Here is a 22000-nt window from a genome sequence, read left to right as displayed (position 1 = left end):
GTAAATTTGATTTGGTTATTTTTCAGATCGATTTGTAACATATTTGCACTTTACCTTCCTCAGATGCTACCGTTTGAAATGTTCTCCCACTTCAAGTTATTACAGGCATTACATTAACTGTTTTGACAGATTTAATCCTTGTAACCAGGATTCAACTGTGACCCTTATCTCTTTGTAAGTAGACCATGTAATTTTGGAGCATTGACATCTACATTCAGAAATTCTCTGACATAAGGGATGGATGTTTATCTGAATGTCTATTCCTTGTATTTATGGATGTTAACAGATCTCCAGTGACATTGCCCATGAGTCAAATGACATGTTCCATCAGAATCACAGGGGTCTTATACATTGTAGTGCACAATGTTTTATTCTGTGACTCTCGCCTCTTCTTATGCATGCTTTTCTGCAGGCTTCTCAAAAGGGAGCCCCTCTGATCCAAAGATGGTGGCATGTTTTTGATGCACTTCCCAAAGCATTATCTCCCATCCGCTCCCCCTGGAGGAAGCACATCTCTCTCTTCCAACCCTAACTACTGACATTTACACAACATGTCCCTCTTCTGAGCTTCTATTGTCAGATCGGTTCTACACTGCTGAGTTCTTCTTTAAGGAACAGCAGTGCCCCTTTAAATCTGGCACTGCATTAGATATCAAGCCTTCGGTGACGTCTGAAAATAGGGATCCAACCCATCTTATTCCCATTGGGTGGGTTAGGTTAAAATCAGGGTGTGTAACCCACTAATTGGAGGCACAACTTTACATCAACCTCCAGGAAGCCGGAGACCCAGGGAAATATAGCAGCAGGCCTTGGAAATGTGGCAAGATGCATGGGACTTCATTGCTGCGTCACTTGCATGGCTCTTGAACATTTGCATAAGGTCCAGGCCCATGTGCTTGATCAGCCCTTGGTGGTGGGAGGGGGAGGGGGGGGGGGGGGAACCCAGATCTTACAAGGGTAGTATAGAGGCCATGGAGGCTCCAAGTGAGCCCCGGGGTCAGTTGAGAATGTCAAAACTGCATTAGATAGATTTATGTTAGGCAAGGTTTACAGAATCAAGTCAGATGGATAGAGTCACAACCAAGATCTAATTGAACAGCAGGACAGGCTTAAGAGGCTGAATGGCCTTTCCTGTTCCTCTGCTCCTACACTCAGTGGCTACAAATCAGAGAAATATTGGACCGTAGCTTTTCCTGTATTCTGCCGGGGCAGAAATATTAACAATTACATATACAATTAACTTTTAACTTACTTATTACCTTTTCACTCTAATTCTGCACTGTAATCATTTTGATATCCAAAAATGAGAGTACTACTTTCTCCACATGTGTTTCCTGACTATACTACTCATGCTGAAGTGTGGGAGCAGGGGATGCCAGAAACTCTTCGGTACCTCTCCCAAATAGCTCGAGTAGGGTAGACATCGAGTGTCAGCAGAGTAAGTAACACTGCAAGGGCTTCAAGGGGAAGCTTTGAAGAAAGTACTATTGGGTATCAATCAGGAGTCATTTTGTGTCTTCCCTAGCTAACCCAAAAGCACAATCGGAGTGCCGTCTTTGACATCCATCGACTGAGTGAAGACTAAAGTTTCAACCTCTTGAGTTAACACTACACTGGGACGTGCCTTTGCTGACTTTGTAAGGTCTACTGAGCTTTGGGACTTCAGCTTTGAGCACAATCAGGCTGTTTGAATTTGAATATTCTGGCTTCTGATAAGCCATATTCTGACCTCTTAAGTGTTTATCAGATATGAACACTCCCCCGTACACTTCTGTAAACTGGATCCAAAAGCTGAATACAGCAATTTGGCAGCATGCCTGGAGGTAACATTCAACCACTTCCCCCTTGTGATATCTATAACCCGGTTATTATGTACGGATATTTTTACAGGTAGATAATGGCTACTGTCAACTGTGCAGCTTTTCAGTTTTGCTATTGTTTTACGCAAATGGAAAAACTGAATGAGAAAACGGAAATAATTATGACCACAGTCCATCATTAAATGTCTGGGTGTCGGTACAAATCACTCCTTTCCACTTAAAATTAAAGAACATCAGGTCCACATCTGCTAAATTAGTGAAGTGTGCTATTTCCTGATGTTAAATGCTGCACTTTGATTTAGTGTTTAATATATATTTAACTCAAATGTTTCACTATTTCACACAGTGTTAATATTCATATGGGATAATTTAGCAGAGAACTACGTTGAGGTAATTTGAGAGCCAGATTCCCGCAGGGCTGGGAGGACTCTGCAGCTCGTTGAAAATGGCGGGTGGGACCCAGATTGCAGGGATATCAACCCTATTTCCAACGGATCCAGTTGTTGCCAACAGGGGGAAGGGGACAGGATGTGATTCGCACAGATGGGAAAATCAACATCAACAGGGCCATTTGAAATTAGTGCTGAGTTCAAACAGACCCCATGTTGGGTGTTCCATGGGCCTTAACCCATTTATGACAGCCATGAATGAACGGAGCAGCCATAAATGCTCTTGAAGGGTTGATGAAGCCTTAAAAAGTGTCAGGATCTAAATTTTAAAGAAACCCTTAGACTTCAATTTGAAAGAAGTCAGACATTTTTCAAAATAAATTTAGAGTACCCAATTCATTTTTTCCAATTAAGGGGCAATTTAGCGTGTTCAATCCACCTACCCTTCACATCTTTGGGTTGTGGGGGCAAAACCCACACAAACACAGGGAGAATGTGCAAACTCCACACGGACAGTGACCCAGAGCCAGGATTGAACCTGGGACTTTGGCGCCCTGAGACTGCAGTGCTACCATTGCACCACTGTGCTGCCCTGAAAGAAGACAGACTTAAGGTGTCTGTAAGGTTTTTTTAAAAAACATCTGCTGGACTCCTTTGATTGACAGGCCATATTTTATAGGTTAGAACTGCTCTACAATTTCAATAGAGTTTCTTGTTGACTTTTCCCAAGGACTGTTATTAGGTCATTTTGGTTGCTTGGCTGATTTCAAAACTATTATCGCCGCAAGGGTTTCGAGTTCATGGTTCAATTGACAGCTTAAAGAGGCCATTAAAGGATTAGCTGTCATTGATATAGCCACTAATAAGTAAGTTTAACATGATAACTGATTTAAAAAGCTTTGAATGGATTTCATGATTGGAAGTTATTTTCACTAACATGTGTGAGAGCTGTATGAGATTGTTCATTCGTATCAAAACATGGCTCCTGAGGTCTGCCCATAGTGGCTTCTGAGAGAGTGGCGACTAGGTAGAATGGGGGTATGAGGCGACATTGGGGTGGATAGAAGCATTTGGTGGCATGAAGGTGGCATGGTGGAATAAGAGGGGTGACAGATTGTTGAGGAGAGTGTGAGAACTAGAGAGTGTTACACCCTATAAAACACCTGGGGCGCCGTGTCTGTGTGGGTCTCTCCCCTACAACCCAAAGATGTGCAGGGTAGGTGGATTGGCCACGCTAAATTGCCTCTTAATAAAAAAAAACATCGGGTCAAGTCTCTGTGGCCACCTACAGTCTGCTTCTGGGGCCTAACCCTATCCTGTCCCCGCCTCCCCAAAGCAAAAACTGGGCCTAACAGGGCATTTTAACCTTAGACAAATCTGCTGAATCAGGAAGTACCCGAACTTGAGTTACCCACCCCAGTAGCAAAGGTCTGGCCCAATATACTTCTGCAGGATTAAAATAGATACAGTTGCTTACTACGCTGCATTTGTAATTTTAATAGTTCTGTGCACATAAATAGATACAAGCCTCAATCTCTTCCTCCAGACACCAGGCCCTGCATTCCAATGTTGTATACCTTCACATCCATATATACTGGGTTTTTTTATCCTTTGGTGGGATTCTCACTGTTTAGACTCCCACTTGAAGGCCACTCCTCTGAGGCACCCATGGATTTACATTAAGGAAAGGTAAAGCCACAATAATCCCAGATGACCACAGGCTACTTTCCCCTTTGAGGGGGGGAGAACTGACTGGTGGTGATTTAACCTGAGGATCACCACACCTCAGGCGAGGGGCAAGGCAGAGAAGGTGGGGCCTTCATGAATAACCTCAGTTCATACGGGAATTGAACCCACGCTGCTGTATATCATGAACCAGCTGGGCAGCACGTTAGCATAGTGGTTAGCACAATTGCTTCACAGCTCCAGGGTCCCAGGTTCGATTCCTGGCTTGGGTCACTGTCTGTGTGGAGTCTGCTCGTTCTCCCCGTGTCTGCATGGGTTTTCTCCGGGTGCTCCGGTATCCTCCCACAGTCCAAAGATGTGCAGGTTAGGTGGATTGGCCATGCTAAATTGCCCTGAGTGTCCAAAATTGCCCTTAGTGTTGGGTTGGTTTGCTGGGTTATGGGGATAGGGTGGAGATGTGGGCCTGGTAGGGTGCTCTTTCCAGGAGCCGGTGCAGACTCGATGGGCCAAATGGCCTCCTTCTGTACTGTAAATTCTATAGCTGTCCAACCAAGAGTTGCAGCAAGAGTTACAGCCTGTAAAAGAGCAGGGAGCAAAAAGAAAAATGAAGAAAAAAGTTCAAAGCCATATTAAGTAATAGTGTCAGTGATATACAATCATCTTTTGTAACTGAAAAAAATCTAGTCTTACGAATTCAATGGCTCTATTTTTATCTGAGCTGTAAACCTTTCTCATAACATTTAAAGGCACAGGCACACAAAACAGGATTATCTTTTTGTACAGCATGATGATCTCACAGAACAAGATGTAAAATAGCAACAACGTTCATGTAGCACCTTTGACATAGTAAAACGCCCCAGGGCACATTGCTGGGCCGTTATCGAACAAACGTTGACAGAAGCACTGGGCAATGGGGTTGGAATATCACCGCAATCACTACTCCTGAGCCCAGAGAAACGGCATTAGAATAGGTGTCAAACTGGAAAGAACAACCGCTTCACAAGAGCTGGCACAGCGCACAAGAAGGTAGTAACCACCTTCAATATAAGCAGTTAGAAAGACTTTAGGTAGACCCAACATTCCTTCACTTTCATTGGAGCAAAGAAGGACATAAATTGGCAAAACATTAAAAGGATAAAAGAAGGCAGAAAATTGGTGATGAGGGAGTTCCAGGGCGTGTTCACCTAGATATTAACATTAGTGGATATTTATTGATATAATTCTTCACCTGGATAGCTATACTAAAAGCAATGCATTCTGTAATTTCATCCTTCTCAACTAACGCAGGAAGCAAAGCAAAATTACATGGATTTTCAGCAGGTCAGTCAGACCAGCCCCTCTTCAGATGTCACTTCAATGGTTACTGTTCCACATCTGGATCCTCTACACGGACTCAGAGAGGCTCACTAACTCCACCAGACTCAATTCGCTGCCGCCCAACCAACTCTTTAATCTCCTGTATCGACATCCCCTCTTTTTGTCAACCAGCAACATTAGTAATGGCCTTCGTCTCCCACTCTTCCATATTCAGTTCAGCGAGGTAGTCTTATTCCTCTACATCCCACTGGCTACTCCTGTTTTAACCCTCAATTAAAGTTGGGGGAAGGCGGTGGCATAGTGGCATTGTCACTGGACTAGTAATCCAGAGACCCAGGGTAATGCTTTGGGTACAGGGTTCAAATCCCACCACGACAGATCAATTCAATAAAAATCTGGAATTGAAAGTCTAACGGTGACCATAAAACCATTGCCAATTGTTATCAAAATGCATCTGGTTCACGATTGTTCATTAGAGAAGACATTCTTACCTGACCTGTGTTGCATGCGACTCTCGATCCACAGCAATGTGGTGACTCTTAAATGGCTCCACCTTTTAGTGCACTTACGTCCACCCTTCCTCTTCCATTTGTTAGCATGCATTTAATCCCCTCACACTCCGTTATCCATTTTAATTCTTAATTTTCCCCTTCACCGCCATCTATCTCTTTCTCTTTCTTCATTGCCATTGTTACCTCTTCCAGCACTGCTACTCCTACCGCAAATGGAAATCACCCTAAGGATCACATATTTCCCACAGCAGCCAGTAACAACAGAATGTAGCACTGGCATTGAAGAAGAGAAATAGGCCCATTACACACTTATGTTTCATCTGCCCAATGTTAAAAGATGGGCCTGGCCTCCAAAACCCTAAATGTCACCACTGAACATTGACATTTGCCAAGTACATAGTGGAGTATGTTCAACTATAATAGTGCAGTCTGTGCAAATTGGGACAAAGATACTTCTCTCTGTCACGTTCCATGCTCCTTGAAGTCTTAAAAACCGTGAAGAACCACCCTGGAATAATTGGCTTGCTCCTCATAGAGTTTTATAAAGATCAAGCAATAGGGACATCAGTAAAATTTGTTTTCACATGGAATCAACCAGTCACACTAATTGTGGCTTCAGAGTTCAATTAAATAGCTGTGACTTGGATGTGGCTTAATTATACTGTCGGAAGAAAGGCTTGCTCTACAGAGTGCTGTTCATGACCTCAGGACATCCAGAAGCACTTTTCAGCCAATGATGCACTTTTGAATTGTAACCACTGTTGGAATGTGGGAAACGTGGCAGCCACTTTGTGCACAGCAAGCTTCCGCAAAGATCAATGTAAGAATGACCAAACAATCTCCTTTCTTGTTGAGGGATAAGTAACCAGGACACCGGGGATAATTCCTCTTGCTCTCCTTCTAAACATTGTCGTGGGACCTTAAGCAACCACCCAGGAGCATCGACTGGGCTTCAGTTTAACACCTCGCCCAGAAGACAACATCTCTGCAGCACTCCCTCAGCACTGCACTAGTGTGTCAGCAAGGACAACTCCTGGAGTCAGACTAAACCCCAGAGCATCCTGACGAATCATAGAATTTCCATATTCCACAGAATTAAGGGGTTTTCTATCAAATGTCATTTTGTAACAAGAAAAAATAGAGATAGATCTTGCCGATTATGCGAGATGATGTGAGATAAATGTTTCCAAAATTTGCATAAACTAGTAAGTTATTCCTGTGAAATGAAACTTCCACCTCTTTAGTTATGTAACTGCAGCGTGTTGATTTTTATGATCATATTGCATTTGTTAATCGAAAAGGAGATTGGATTCATATGCCATTTTGCTGAACCTAGCCACCGTGAAATTTCTTGGCGTTCTCACAATCAACAATAAGACGCTAACCCTTTTGTTAGTTTGCCAGGGTTTTCCTTAAATCCTTCATTGCAGCAGTAGATGGGTTCTGGCCTGGCATACATTTGGAATGCTGAATAACTCACATGCAACCGGCCTCCTTAATTTCATAGAATCATAGAATTTACAGTGCAGAAGGAGGCCATTTGGCCCACTGAGTCTGCACTGGCCCTACAAAGAGCACCCAACTGAAGCCCACGTAACTACCCTGTCCCCGTAACCCAGTAGCCCCCACTTAATATTTTTGGACACTAAGGACAATTTAGCATGGCCAATCCACCTAACCCGCACATCTTTGGACTGTGGGAGGAAACCGGAGCACCCGGCGGAAACCCACGCAGACACGGGGAGAACGTGCAGACTCCGCACAGACAGTGACCCAGCCGGGAATCGAAGCTGTGAAGCAACTGTGCTAACCACTATACTACTGTGTTGCCCCTTTCTCTGCTGGCTTTCTCTGCTCTCTGAAGCTGACTCTGATGCCTCTACACAATAGCTCCCACCTCCTTTTTCCCTCTCTCCCCACGCCTGATCTTCAGGCATGTGATGTGATTCTCCTTTTCTTTTGCATGAGGAGATGAGTAGGAAGAGCATGGAGGAAGGGCCCCTGGTGTTAGGAGCCAATGGTAAATTAACAATTTGCCAGGGCAGAGACGTGTTAATAGGTTGACAAGATTCATGGATAAAACTCTTGACCCTGTTAGATAATCATTGGGCTGATAAGCTCTAACTTGACCCAAGCTTCAGCCTGAGGTCTGAAGTGTGACCAGCCAAGTGTATTTGACCAGTTCCGTATCATAAAGGACATCCAATGTGGAGAACAAGAACAGGGGAAGCTGGAAAACACAGCCGGTCTGCCAGCCTCGATCAGGAGAGTTCAGTTCCGACGACGAGGCTGGCAGACCTGATGGGATTTTCCAGCGTCCTCCGTTCTTGTTTCAGATTCCAGCTGCAGTTTCTTGCTTATTTTATTGAATGTAGGGAGGTCAGTAAGTAAATCAAACAGCTTCTAAAAAAAAAAATTAGGATTGTGTGTTGTTCTTAAAAGATCCAAATTCTGATGATTTTGGACAGTTCTTTTTTTAGTTGAACTTCAGTATTGGCAACTCTGCTTCAAATTTCTCATCAAATTCTAGCTCCCACTCAGCGATGTGTCTGACTTGCCAAGAAGTACTGAGACGCCGTCTATCTCAGCACACAGAAATGTGTGTCTCCGCCCAAGCCAGAGAGCCGTTTTGACATCAATAGTCGCGTTAGCTTGCAATTCGATTGCAACCACATTTCCAACTTAGTTTTTCAGTAAAATAATAAGCTAAATGTGATAAATCGCACTCTGGTCACTTTTGTAGTGTTTTATCACAAGAGGACAAAAACTGGAGTCATTTACTCATGTCATTTAGTTGGGTACTTTGTACACTATCTTAATTCTATTGCATAATTGAAATGTTTAATTACTCATTCACACAATATTGTTCAACCATTTATTGGAAATTATCAAATTAAGTTTTGAGTAGAATAATTGAATGTGTCATGGAACATTCAGGGTAGCACTGAGGGAGTGCTACGTTGTCGAATTTGTCATTTCCTCAGATGAGACTCTCATCAGCTTTCACTTCAGTACACAGCGAAGATCCCATTTCGCATAAGAGAAGGGGTTGTTCTCCCCAGTGCGTGACCAATGTTTATTCCTTAATCCACGTCACCGAAGAATCGGATAGGATTTTCCTCTGGCTTCAGAACACCGCCTCCCAATCAGGGGCCAGATGGGGGTGCTCACGTGCCAAAGAGCAAGAGCGCAGTTTTCCCGGAGATGGCCTCTTACTTGGCCACCTCCAAGCTCGTTGCCCAAGTAAGGATGGTGGGCAGGACCCCAGTGCTGCTGGCTCAGCCAACAAGACTGGTGTCTCGGCAGCCTCACCGAGAGAGGTGGGTGCCGCTGAGGCAGCTAGGGGTATGCGAGGGCACCTCCAAATGGAGGCATGAAAATTAATAAATATGTCAGAGGGACCAAGCAGGCAAGGCCTTTTGTGTGGCCTCCATTAATCTGGCAGCCTTCCCAAGCACTGGTTGGAGGGGATGGGGGTGTGTGGGGGTGGGGCTCCACTGCTGGCAAAATGTCAGTGAGTGCTCTAAATCCCTCCTAATGGAGGTTTTGAATATGCAAATTGGCTGCCCTTTGCCTTGCAACGGTCAACCCAATTGCATGCAAGTACACCCCTGGGAGAGTTCCCTACTGGTGGGAAGGTATTGGGGAACTATCTCCAATTCCACCACCAGGGGGCCAGGAGAATTCTACCCGCAAAGTGGCCACTGTTATATTGCTGTTCCTGGGGCTTTGCTGTGAACAATTTGCTGCTTGTTTCCTCTTACCGCAGTGGCTAAGCTTCAAAAAGTGGGGTATTACCATAAATGTAAGAACTGCAAGGGTTAATGAAACGCATAACTCAACCACAAGCGGGAGCGAGATGTTCAAGTATATAAGACATATGGGTGAGAGATTGAGGAGAAGGCTAGAGAGCAGGCTGAAGGAAAGATAGAGTGAGTGAGAGCAGATCATGGTTAATGTTATAGTGTAGAGATTAGTAGTAGATGAGTGTAATTATATGTTTATTATCAACTGTATTATCTAGATGTAAGTGCCGAACCCAAATTAGTAGTGTTAATAAATTAATAGCTTTGTTAAAGTTAAAGCTATTTTGTGGTCTTTGTGAACACTACACCAACCATCCTGAATTTAGCAACAGAAAGAACACCACAAAAAGTGCACAGCAATCCACTAGTTTCCAGGGCTGCTAAATCACTCGAGGCTTTTGAAGATTTAGAAAGGGAGGGGGAGGAAGGATGATTGTTCGAGTTTAAGTGCAGAGTCGATCAAGTCACCCTGAATCTTGGACAACCAAAAGCTGTTCTGCCGTAAAGGTCAGAATCAAGTGCTTTTTCTTTTTAAAAACACAGTTCACTTTTTAAAAATATCTGGGTTAAGTACATTGGCAGCCAAAGACCAACATTTGGAAGAGGTAATGTGTCTTTTTCAAGCTATTGTGTGCACTGCCCACAGCGGCTGTTGCAGATTTGCGCAGTGAATCATTTGTTTAAAAAAAACAAAGGTCTTGCAGAGTGCATTCCAAAGCTCGTTACACTGGGTGAAGAAATTCGCAACAACTATACAGGTAGAATTGCGTTTGGAAAGCTTACCCTGCACCACTTTCCTTCTGAACCCAATAGTTCCTGTACCGGCCTCCCCGAACAGGCGCCAGCATGTGGCAACTAGGGGCTTTTCACAGTAACTTTATTGAAGCCTACTCGTGACAATAAGAGATTATTATTATTATCATTAGTGTTTAATATGACTTGATACTTGTGTGTCACAATATTTCACCCCATTCCAATGCCTATACAGTGCAGATGTTTATTTTCACAATGCAAAAGTTACCACTAAACCACAGTTGCACGTGCGCCTGCAATGTCTCAGAAAGCATGCTTTGAAAAGCTTTCCTGCCCTCTTGCAAATTCCCAACTGATAGCCGTCCAAGCTTTGCTACTCCACCACGCAAAGCATAAAGTGCACGTTGGTTTCTCGTGCTTTGTTTCCTCCTGCCTTCCCTTTGGGGAAATGCTTGACTGCTGCACTGCCCCAGCCCAGTTGGACTGGCCAAAATCAATCACTTAGCCTGCAGGGATGACACATGACCAAACCACACATCCTACCCTACACTCCCGGAGTTAGACAAGATGCAGTGAAAGAGGCTCATTACAAATATGCGCCACATTCCATTGTACTGAAGGGAATGTGGCAAGATACCAAATAGGTTGGTTGGGGGGAAAAGACCAGAGGGGTGTAAACATTGGTATCACCCAGGGTAAAGGTTTTTCTTTCTTCTTTGTTCATGGGATGTGGCCAACAGTAACAGGACAACAAATATTCCTCCTGCGAGTTAGCCTCAGATTCTTGAAGTGCTGTAGTTCCCCTACATTCTCCCTCAGTGGTGTTAGACTAGGAATTCTAGAATCCTGATCCAACAGTGATAACTGTGTAAATTGGGATGGAAGCCATAGAATTCCTACAGTGCAGAAGGAGGCCATTCGGCCCTTCGAGTCTGCAGCGACTCTCTGAAAGAGCACCCCACCCAGGCCCACTCCCCTACCCTATCACTACAACCCTGTAACCTCACCTACTCTGCGCATCCTTGGACACTAAGTGGCAATTTATCACGGCCATTCCACCTAACCTGCACATCTTTGGACTGTGGGAGGAAAGCGGAGCACCTAGAGGAAACCCACGCAGACACGGGGAGAAAGTGCAACCTCCACACAGACAGTCACCCAAGGCCAGAATTTAACCTGGGACCCTGGCGCTGTGCAGCAGCAGTGGCAAATCTGTTGTGACACTTCCACAACATTGGTGTTCTTGCCCTTCCATTTCCTGACACGGAGCGTGTTGTCAAATTAACTTTAGCTGTTGTAGAATGTGCTAAGACAGGATTCTATTTTTTGTAATACAAATTTATAGTACCCAAATATTTTTTTCCAATTAATGGGCAATTTAATGTGGCCGATACATCTAACCTACACCTCTTTGGGTTGTGGGGGTGAAACCCATGTAGACACTGGGAGAATGTGCAAACTCCATGTAGACAGTGACCCGGGGCTGGGATGGAACTTGGGTCCTCAGGTGGCTAACCACTGGGCCCCCGTCCCACCCAAGCCAGGATTCTAATAAGAGCTGTAAGCATATCAGGGCATTTACTTAAAAAATTGTTTATTTACACTATTTACAGTATGTACATATTACAGGGAAGGTTCATCTCCCCCCTCAGGCATGCCTGAATTCTATCTAGAGTGCCTAGCACTTGATTGTCTCATGTCAGTGCTACATCATCACATACATCATAGATTAGTATATCCATTCCGTTAACCCTTTATACTATACATTCGTGTAGACATGTGGTAGGCACACCATCACACTCTTGACTTAAGAGGCCTAGATAGAGTGAAGGTGGCGAGGATATTTCCACTAGTAGAGAAACTAGAACCCATGGTCACAGCCTCAGACTGAAGGGACGATCCTTTAAAACAGAGATAAGGGGCTGGTTTAGCTCACTGGGCTAAATCACTGGCTTTTAAAGCAGACCAAGCAGGCCAGCAGCACGGTTCGATTCCCGTACCAGCCTCCCCGGACAGGCGCCGGAATGTGGCGACTAGGGGCTTTTCACAGTAACTTCATTGAAGCCTACTCGTGACAATAAGCGATTTTCATTTCATTTTCATTTCAGGAGGAATTTCTTCAGCCAGAGGGTGATGAATCTGTGGAACTCTTTGCCGCAGAAGGCTGTGGAGGCCAAGTCACTGAGTACCTTTAAGACATAGATAGGTTCTTGATGAATAAGGGGATCAAGGATTATGGATAGAAGGCAGGGGAATGGGGATGAGAAACATTTCAGCCATGGCAGAGCAGACTTGAGGGCCGAATGGCCTAATTCTGCTGTCGTCGCATGGTCTTATGGATGGCAGAGAGTCTTCAAGGAAGCAGAAATTGAACCACCCATTGCAGAATATGTAGCCTGTGACTATAACTGCAGTGTTGACATGCCAAGTCTAGTTCTGCTTCGGGTGAGCTTCAAGATGATGTTGCTGTGAGACTTTGGTGACAGTGCTCCCGTTGGAAATCAATGACAGAGGACTGGGCTTTCTCTCATTGCTGATAGTCATTGCCTGCCACGTGTGTGGCACAAAGGTCTTGTGCTCTTTTGTCAAGCTAAATCAGATGTTATTTGGGCCCTGTTAGAGGCTGGGGTGGGCTCTGCCTTCTCGCCAGAGGAATTGTAAATGGAATCGTCAGCCCCAACCCTCACCCAATACAGTTAAGAGCTTGAGAAAATGAGACGGATTTTGCTGGGATGGAGGGGCTCGGAGCCTCCAAAGTCGGGGGTGTGGATCAGTGACATGGCAGAGTTTCTCAGGCTAGAGAAGATTGAGGGGTTCAATACAGGGGTTCGCTCAGAGGCGGCAGCCATTCATCGACTTCTTTAAGGAAAACTGATCATCAGCAGAATGGGGGAGGGGGAAAGGGGGGAGGGGAAAGGGGGGCATGGAAATGGAGAATAAGGCAGGGAATTTAATATATGGGTAGCTAGGAGTTAGGGCGGGGGACGTTGGATATGTTACTGTGTGGTTTTTGCATGTGTCGGACCGGCCTGAAAAGTGTGAGGTTGTCCATTTTGGACGGACAAAAATGAATGCGGAATGCAGGGTTAACGGTCGGGTTCTTGGCAATGTAGAGGAGCTGAGAGATCTTGGGGTCTATGTTCATAGATCTTTGAAAGTTGCCACTCAAGTGGATAGAGCTGTGAAGAAGGCCTATGGTGTGCTAGCGTTCATAAACAGAGGGATTGAATTTAAGAGCCGTGAGGTGATGATGCAGCTGTACAAAACCTTGGTCAGGCCACATTTGGAGTACTGTGTACAGTTCTGGTCGCCTCATTTTAGGAAGGATGTGGAAGCTTTGGAAAAGGTGCAAAGGAGATTTACCAGTACGTTGCCTGGAATGGAGAGTAGATCTTACAAGGAAAAGTTGAGGGTGCTCGGCCTTTTCTCTTTAGAACGGAGAAGGATGAGGGGCGACTTGATAGAGGTTTATAAGATGAACAGGGGAATAGATAGAGTAGACAGTCAGAGACTTTTTCCCTGGGTGGAACAAACCATTACAAGGGGACACAGATTGAAGGTGAATGGTGGAAGATATAAGGGGGATGCCAGAGGTAGGTTCTTTACACAGAGAGTAGTGGGGGCGCGGAATGCACTGCCTGTGGAAGTAGTTGAGCCTGAAACATTGGGGTCCTTCAAACGGCTATTGGATAGGTACATGGATTGTGGTAGAAGGATGGGGTGTAGATTAATTTGTTCTTAATCTAGGACAAACGATCGGCACAACATCGTGGGCCGAAGGGCCTGTTCTGTGCTGTATTTTTCTATGTTTTCTATGTTCTGATATTTAGAATGTTAATATGTTAAAATTATAAATGCCTCGGTGAAATGTTTCCTAAAAGAGAAGAGCGCGAGGAAATGAAGGACAGCTAAAGCTAAGTGGATAGCGCTTTCAGAGAACAGGATCAGCAGGATGGGCTGAATGGCCCCATCCATGCAGTCCTGTAGGATTCTGTGTTCCTATGGCACCAATGTGTCGAAATCCCATGTGTTCTTTAGGGTATGGTTTATGGGAACCTTTTGTCAAGGAACTACATTGCTAATTATCACTTAAACTGCAGCTGTTGTGGTGCTGAACACGAGGCAAGATCTTCCAAAACTCTGCTATCTCCATGTCAGAGGGAGAGGGGGGAAACTAAGTGACACAAGCTCCATCAGAGACGCCGGTAGACCTACCTGTGCTGGTTCCATGACGCGATCAGTCCAGTGCATGATCTTTGTTTGTGTTAAACTATTTTAAGTAACTGCTGGAAGTGAAAACCAGTGACATCTTCTCTGACATTTTCGTTATCGCGACTAAATCAGAGCAAGAGATACGAGCTTGTTTATATGGCGTTAACTCAGTTCTGCCACGTTTAGTCATTTCCTCTCACGCCTGCCAAAGAACACAGAAAGATAAACGGACACAATCTTGAGTGTGGGAAACGAGCTGCATTGACAATCTGCAGGAAAAGTGGGGTTTTATTAAAAAAGAATAGCAGAGGAAAAAAGTCGGCGATGAGCAACTTTGCGAGCTGATGTGAACTGATAAGGCAACTCTGATTCAAATAATCTTAAACTGCTAAAATGCAACTGGCACCTTCTGAGTCACTGAAGAGGTGGAAAATAGGTGCAGTATTCTTTCCATCACAAATGCAGCGTTTAACATAAGAAGACAAATAAAGGTCATCTAAAAAATCTTTGCTATATTTGTATTCGCCATTTTAACAGTAATCTTTTCTTTTGAAAGTGTTGGCAACTTCAGTTGATTGGGGCATTCTAAAATCTGTGCTGTTACTTTTATGGAGCTGGGTTAGGTAGTCTATATGCCCAGGGCGCATACAGTCAAAACATGAGAGCCAAGCTGTTTTAGGGGATGAAATTTAGAAACACCTCTACGTTTGAAGGGTAGGAGAAGTTTGAGATTCTCACAAATGACGATCGATGTCAGATCAATTGTTAATTTTAAATCTGAGGTCAGTAAATGGTTGTTCCCAGCGGTATTGAGGGGATAATAATACATGTAGGATATGGGAAAACTGTGAATATGTGGGGTTAGGTTGCAGATTCACCGTGATTTTATTGAGTGGCGTGGAAGTGGCTCAAGGCGCTGAATGGCCCACGTCTGTTTGCTCCCCGGTCTCTCGTGACTGGGCCGTCCACCAATGTCCTCAATGAGTGGCCCTAGCCACATTAATGGCTGAGCACCATCATGAGTTGTGAGCATAAGCCAGAAGGTCTACATTAAGGGTGAGTTTTCCGCCACTTCCCCTAGCAGCCCCCCCCCCCCCCCCCCCCCCCCCCCCCTCCAACCCTGCAGCATATTTTGTAGCGGCGGAGGCCAACCACCATTGGCTGGCCGTGGGATTTTCCATTCCCACCGCTCTCAACAGGGTTTCCCATTGTTTACACCCTAGGGGGGTGGGGGGGGTGGGGGGGGGGGGATCAGAGTGACCGGAAGATCCCACTGGCGGTAATGGCCAGAAAATCCCGCCTTAAGTGTGGGACATGCAGAGGGAGGATGCAATCTTCACACGAAAAGGGAAGTGAAGATTTGGAACGCTCTCCGGCACAAAGCTGTTGAGCCTGGGTCAATTGAAAATTTCGGAACAGATTGATCATTTTTGTTAGCCGAGGCTCTTAAAGGTTACAGACCAGAGAGGATAAATATGGAGATATGATACAGGTGGCCACGATCTAATCGAATGACAGGGCAGCTTAAGGGGCCGAATGGCTGGCTCCTGGTGCTATTTTCCTGGATAGAATAATGCCGAAAGAGGAAAGGCTGATCAGTATAACACAATTAACCAACATGGGTTTGCTACATAATTTCCAAAAGCATTCCATTGTGTGAAATGCTTTGACGTATTTCATCATTTTTTTAATAGTGCAATCGAAGCATTTCAAAATATTTTGCACGATGAATTGCTTTTTGGTACGAAAATGTCTTTCTAAAAGGATGCATTGTTAAGTTTTCAAAAGGTATTAATTTAGCAACCAAAGAGCACGGGGGAAACAGTATGGTTCTCACTTGAAAGCTGAATTCAGCTCCCCAGCAAAATAATGAGTGTTAAATACAACAGTACTTGCTGTGATAAAAATAATAATTTTGAATAAATTGCAGCTTTCAATTATACATGGTATTGGCATCAAAATGCTTCTGTACTGATTTGCTAACAACCATAAGAAGTTTCCAGTGAATCCAGTCCCCGTGTAGATTTTTAGATGCTAATGTCTTTTCTGTATAATAAATCATCTTATCCCAATTCGGCTTATTTCATGCAGTATGGATTGTTGGATGTTTAAATTAACATTTTGATATAATTGGCAGAGCAAAAGTAGAATGGAAGATTTTATTTTATCAGAGTATTATTATTTTATTTTTTGCAAGCATTAATTTATGCTAAATTATGCAATTGATGCAATTAAAATATTTGAAAAGATATTAGATAATCATGATGGGTTAGTTCAGGGAGACAGCATGCATCAAAATAGTCTTTCTGAGGGGTCTAAATTCAGTGCAGAGAATGGACAAATAAGGGGCTGGATTCTCCGTCGGCGGGATGCTCCATTTTGCCGGCAGCCCGGGGGTATCCCGACAGCGTGGGGCTTCCCCACAATGGGAAACCCCATCGACGAGCCGGCCTAATGGAGCATCCCGCCGGTGGGGCGAAACAGAAATGTGGTGCGGCGGGGCGGAGAAAGGTGTGCGAACAATAGTGTATTTTTGTGATTGAAGGTGGTCCTAATAGTGACAGAGCAGTGAACATGGGCAGCACAGTGACACGGTGGTTAGCACTGCTGCCTCACAGCGCCAGGGACCCAGGTTCGATTCCGGCCTTGGGTAGCTGCCTGTGTGGAGTTTGCACATTCGCCCCCTGTCTGTGTGGGTTTCCTCCCACAGTCCAAAGATATGCAGGCTAGGTGAATTGGCCACGCTAAATTACCCTCCGTTCCAGGGGTGTGCAGGTCAGGTTATGGGGTTACAAGGATTCAGGGGTTACGGGCGGATGGGCGAGTGAGCATGGGTAGTGTCCTCATCTGAAGGGTCGGTGCAGACTTGAAGGGACGAATGGCCTGCTTCTCTACTGTAGGGATTCTGTTAACACCAGTTAAACTACTTCTGAGATTGAACAAGAAAGTGAGAAATAACGAGAGGAACAGAAATAGAAAGGTGGGGAGAAAGAGAGAGCTTTGGAGGGGAGATGTTGGGCAACCAAGTATATAATCTATTACAATTATAGAATGAAATGGTCTGAAGGACAACAGTACTTTTACAGATGGTCGACTTTCCATAAATGGAGGGCCTATTGTGTCTCCAGGAATAATCTTGGGTTATTATAATTTATTATATTATATTTATTATAAATAGGAAACACTTTCATTCCATCATTATTATTCAATTGTCTCATGTAGGTGGGACTGCAGGAAGGGAATATTGCAATGAATGTATGATATTCTGTTCGAAGCTGCACTGGCTTCACCTTTCACCATTCAACAAAGCCATTATTATAGGAGGAGCAGGCAGGTGAGATGGATAGCTACAGGTTGGGGTTGCAGTTAAGGGGACTATACGCATTGTAGTCCTGGTTAATGACCGCATTGAGAAACCTCCAGATGCGGAATCCACGCAATTTACGTCGTCCGCTCAAATTCTGGTAGGATGGATGTACACATGTTATTATCAAACCGAGATTTTGACAGTTGGACAGATCATAGTCACGTCCCAGGACCCAAATGAAAGTCACCTGTTGAATATTGTATAATTTGTCTCTCCAGAGAGTGGAAACCAGACAGCATGATAATTTGGAGGGCAGCCTTGGAAGCAGAGGAAAAAGCAGAAATAGTTGATAGCAATATGCAGTCCGGAAAACTGGTTGTCCCAGTGATTGACTAACAGGATGTTTACTTAACTCTTCAATGTGGCGATGCATAAAGAATCCTATAGTCAGTGGCTCCGGGAACACCCAGCTCTGCCTAATCAACACTATCACTAAAGCCATTACTGCCTATTATGATTCAGTCTGTTACATTTGTATGTTCCTGCTGAAAGTAAGCCCCCATTGGTGTAGCCCACATGAGCTGCAAGCTGTGTATTTGCCCACTGTCATTTTCTATGCATGTCATTTGCATGCCATTTGCATGCCGTACATCTCATGAAAGAATACATAAAAAACATGTGACATCTCCCACCTAATCTTACACTCCTGCCAGGTGCTACCTCTGTAGGAAGTGTACTTGTAGTGGCAGCCTGCTGATCCGCAGTGGGAACTTGCTGCCAGACCATGAGATAACCTTGCCTGTCTTTTCCCCCACCATACGCAGATTGGCAGTTCCTCTTCACTGCCTGCCACTGTTCAGTCCTTCGAGTCTGCCTGGTTTTGGGGCTTAAGGATTTACCTGTCTCCGGCATGCCACCTCATCCCATGCCATAGATGCCCCTTGGGGATGAACAAGAGCTATGTGAGAGGCAACCATTGGAAATGAGCTAGTAATGGGAAACCCACAACCAAGGTCTACTCTCTCTTACTTGAACTCATCACTTGAGGTAGAATTTTCCACCAGTGGGACTTTCCGCTCCTGATGAAGTCAATGGACCTTTGAATGGCTTGCCGTTTTTCCAGCCCCACCCCGGGGCCACAAAATTCAGCCCAATTCTCGCCACACCAGAACTGAGAACCTCCTGCAAATTGCCACCCTCATCCAGTCTGGCCTACAGTGATGTAGTTGACACTTGACTGCCCTCAGTAATGGCCCCACAAGCCACTCAGTTCAAGGCCAAATCGGGATGGTCAGCAAATGATGGCCTTGCCATCATCTCACGAAATAATAAAAGAATGAAAAGTGAAACTAGTTGAGCATCAAGACAAACATCTGTTTGTTCATTTATTGCACTGTTGGAAGTCTGCACATGCAGTGTGCACACTAATCCATGTCGGAGTCTACCCAATATCAAGGATTTTATTTCAAGAATTCCTGGGAAGCAGGAACTTGTGAGAATTGTATCAGATGACATTTGTAGCAGTGGCTAAGTAAAGATTGGCGGGGGGAGGGGGGGGGGAAGGAACTGGTGAAGCTTAACACGGACTCTTTGTGATAACCTCTCTTTGGTTTCTCCTCAGTAAATGAAATCATACGAAATGACCTCTCAAGTGCCTCTGTTCATGGACATTCATAGTTAAAATGAGGATCAAGACCATGGAAAGAGAAAAGATGGTCCACTGTCCTTGTGAAAATGTTGATCGCGTGAAGATCTCAGGCTACGCTGCCTCAAAAGGAAAAATCAACCCGATGCAAACAGCGAGCTTTTATTTCTTCTGCCAGAAATAATTCACTTCAGTTTAACGGGACAAAACTGACTTGTCGTTTTGCGATAGCTCAATAGCGTCAGTCAGTGATTCGGCGCCACTCCCAGCGAACAGTTGTTTGGATGAGTTCTCAGTTTCAGCAAGAACTGTCTTCCCTAATCATTCCAACAAAATTCACACAAAAACGTTTTAAAGAATTCCAAAGAATCAATATCGTTGTGAAGGAACACATAGTTTTTAAAAAATTATTTAGATGTACTAAAGTATGCAAATTATAAGTGCCTTATGTTTACTTTTTGTTACAAAAGAAGGTTATTTGTATTGTACTTCTATTAATAGAATCACAATTATAAGAAATGAATATTAAACCGTGTTCTTTGTAGGAATATTTTGTTAGCAAGGAATTGTAAGAAAGCAGATTAATGTGAATTGGTAGGCTTATTACAAAATGTCTGTTCACTAAGGATTTCATGCAAAGCTCTTCAGTGGAAAGGGGGTGTCCAACAAATATGTGTAACTGTACTACTGTTCATTGCGTTTCAATTCAAAACAACTCTTTAATCCATTCCGTGACTCCACTAAATGTGTCAATCACTCCAAAGAGATTTCCTGGTTTCAGCTGCTCAGCCCGTGGCCAAGCCTGAGCTGTAATGTCATCCTTCTAAATCATTTGAAGCGAATTAAACTTCGCAAAAGACTCCGAAATTCCAAGAGACTCTGGAGACGGCCTTGATAGAAGTAGTATCGATACCTCCAGAAACCTGGCTCTGCAGATCATAGTAAGATGCTTCATCGGATTAAAGAATTTATTTTTTAAACGTATTAAAAAAAAAGTGACTAGGTATTTAGAGGTGTTTTTTTTTCCCGTGCTGCAATGTTGGCTTTGCTGCTGTTCTTTGTACATTTCCACAAATGTGTTGAAACCTACCCTCTCTCACCTGATTGTATTTTGTGTTTCGTATGCTATAAGCTCAAAAGGGTGGGTTTACAATGGTGAATTTTGCAATGCAAATTAGGAAATAGTTCACAACAAAAGTCATTCGAGACTCTATGCGCACAAACGTCGAAAGGAAAAACAAAATGGGTGAAGTTTCATTCAGGACGTTGGTCCTCTTTTTTCGTTCCCTTTTCAACAATTGCAGTAACAATTAGCAGAACACTCAGTACACATCTATCAGGATCTCAGTCCATGCTACTGCACATTAGCACCCAGTCACTCAGTTTGCTTAATACTATGAAGTTTCTGGGCGAGCTAGAGTAGTGGATACTTCCTCTCTTACCTTACAAGGATGGAACATACAGACTTAGGAGTGCATTTCCTTAACTTTTGCAATTGTGTCGGCACTTTAGAAAGTACATTACAAGACAGTGCAAAGAAATCTGCCTCGGCAGGTAGTTTTAATTTTATTTTGTGAAAGGAATCTCAAGTCAGACTGAGACCTCTTGGCTCACTATGTTGTAAAAAGAATTTTAAACATTATCTTAAAGGCAAGCAACTGCTACGGGACTATTGCATTAATGGTATGTTAACTCTTTAAATATTGTGCTCTAGAATCTAGATAATAGTTGATCATAGCTTTGCTAGCTAAAATAGAATATCAGACCATACAGCTTAACGAAGACAAAATAATTGCTCTTTAGGTTATTCTTTCATTATAGATTGAGTCTGATTTCATACAGTAACTATGTTAATTGTTTCCAGTTTGAGTGCCTTAACCAGTAGTGCCCTCTCTAGGTTGTGGCCAGGAACTGCATGGTTCCCGGGAAAAAAGAAATGTTCCCAGTATGTATTGATGAACTGCAGAAGACAAAAGTGAGGTGTGCAGTCACGCGCATTATCTAATCGAAAAAGTGAAAATAGATTCATTGCTGTGTTCATGCCTTATCTTGGTCCCTCACCTCAAAAGCCACCCTAGTAGGATACTGCGAAGAGTTGGTGGCAAACTGAACTTAAACTCCTGAGAACTCCACTTTCCAGCATTGGGGACTAAGAAAAGCAATGCAACCTCACCTGCCTACAAGTGACGAGAGACCGTTCCTTCAGTTTTCAGGTCATTTAGTGCCTCTTATTCCTCCCCTCCCCCCCCCCCCCCCCCCCCCCCCCCCCCCCATACCTCTGATCCAAAGTAGCCTGTTGCACCCTTATGGTTACCCGCTGTCTAGATACCAATCAGTGCCACGCATATTGGATGGACTCTGTTTAGGATCACATTTGTCTGTTATTCAAATAGTGGCTTTTGGCAAATGAGTTGTTAATTTAGGTTAGATTTGAGAAATGCCACCTGGCAATTAAAAGTAAAACGGGGAAACAAAGTTCGGCCATGCTTGGGGCTAATCACATACATGTCCTGCATTCTATTGAATCTGTTAATGTAGGGTTACTAATTTTGT

At 44.0% G+C, this 22000-nt stretch overlaps 1 protein-coding gene across 2 annotated transcripts in view; it reads left to right on the top strand.

The window, feature by feature from the left end:
- Window positions 1-21692, top strand: part of nfatc1 (nuclear factor of activated T cells 1) — a 280623-nt gene extending 258931 nt beyond the window's left edge. For both annotated transcript variants that reach the window (XM_038810247.1, XM_038810248.1), the window contains one exon: window positions 19424-21692. In XM_038810247.1, the coding sequence (XP_038666175.1) occupies window positions 19424-19479 (56 nt within the window). In that variant the 3' untranslated portion in view covers window positions 19480-21692. The remainder of the gene's footprint in view (window positions 1-19423) is intronic.
- Window positions 21693-22000: the final 308 nt, after the last annotated feature.

This window comes from Scyliorhinus canicula, chromosome 10 (genome assembly GCF_902713615.1).
Source record: "Scyliorhinus canicula chromosome 10, sScyCan1.1, whole genome shotgun sequence".
NCBI classification, from domain to species: domain Eukaryota; kingdom Metazoa; phylum Chordata; class Chondrichthyes; order Carcharhiniformes; family Scyliorhinidae; genus Scyliorhinus; species Scyliorhinus canicula.
The sequence above is the reverse complement of the archived record's forward strand: the minus strand, read 5'-3'. Positions and strand labels throughout refer to the sequence as shown.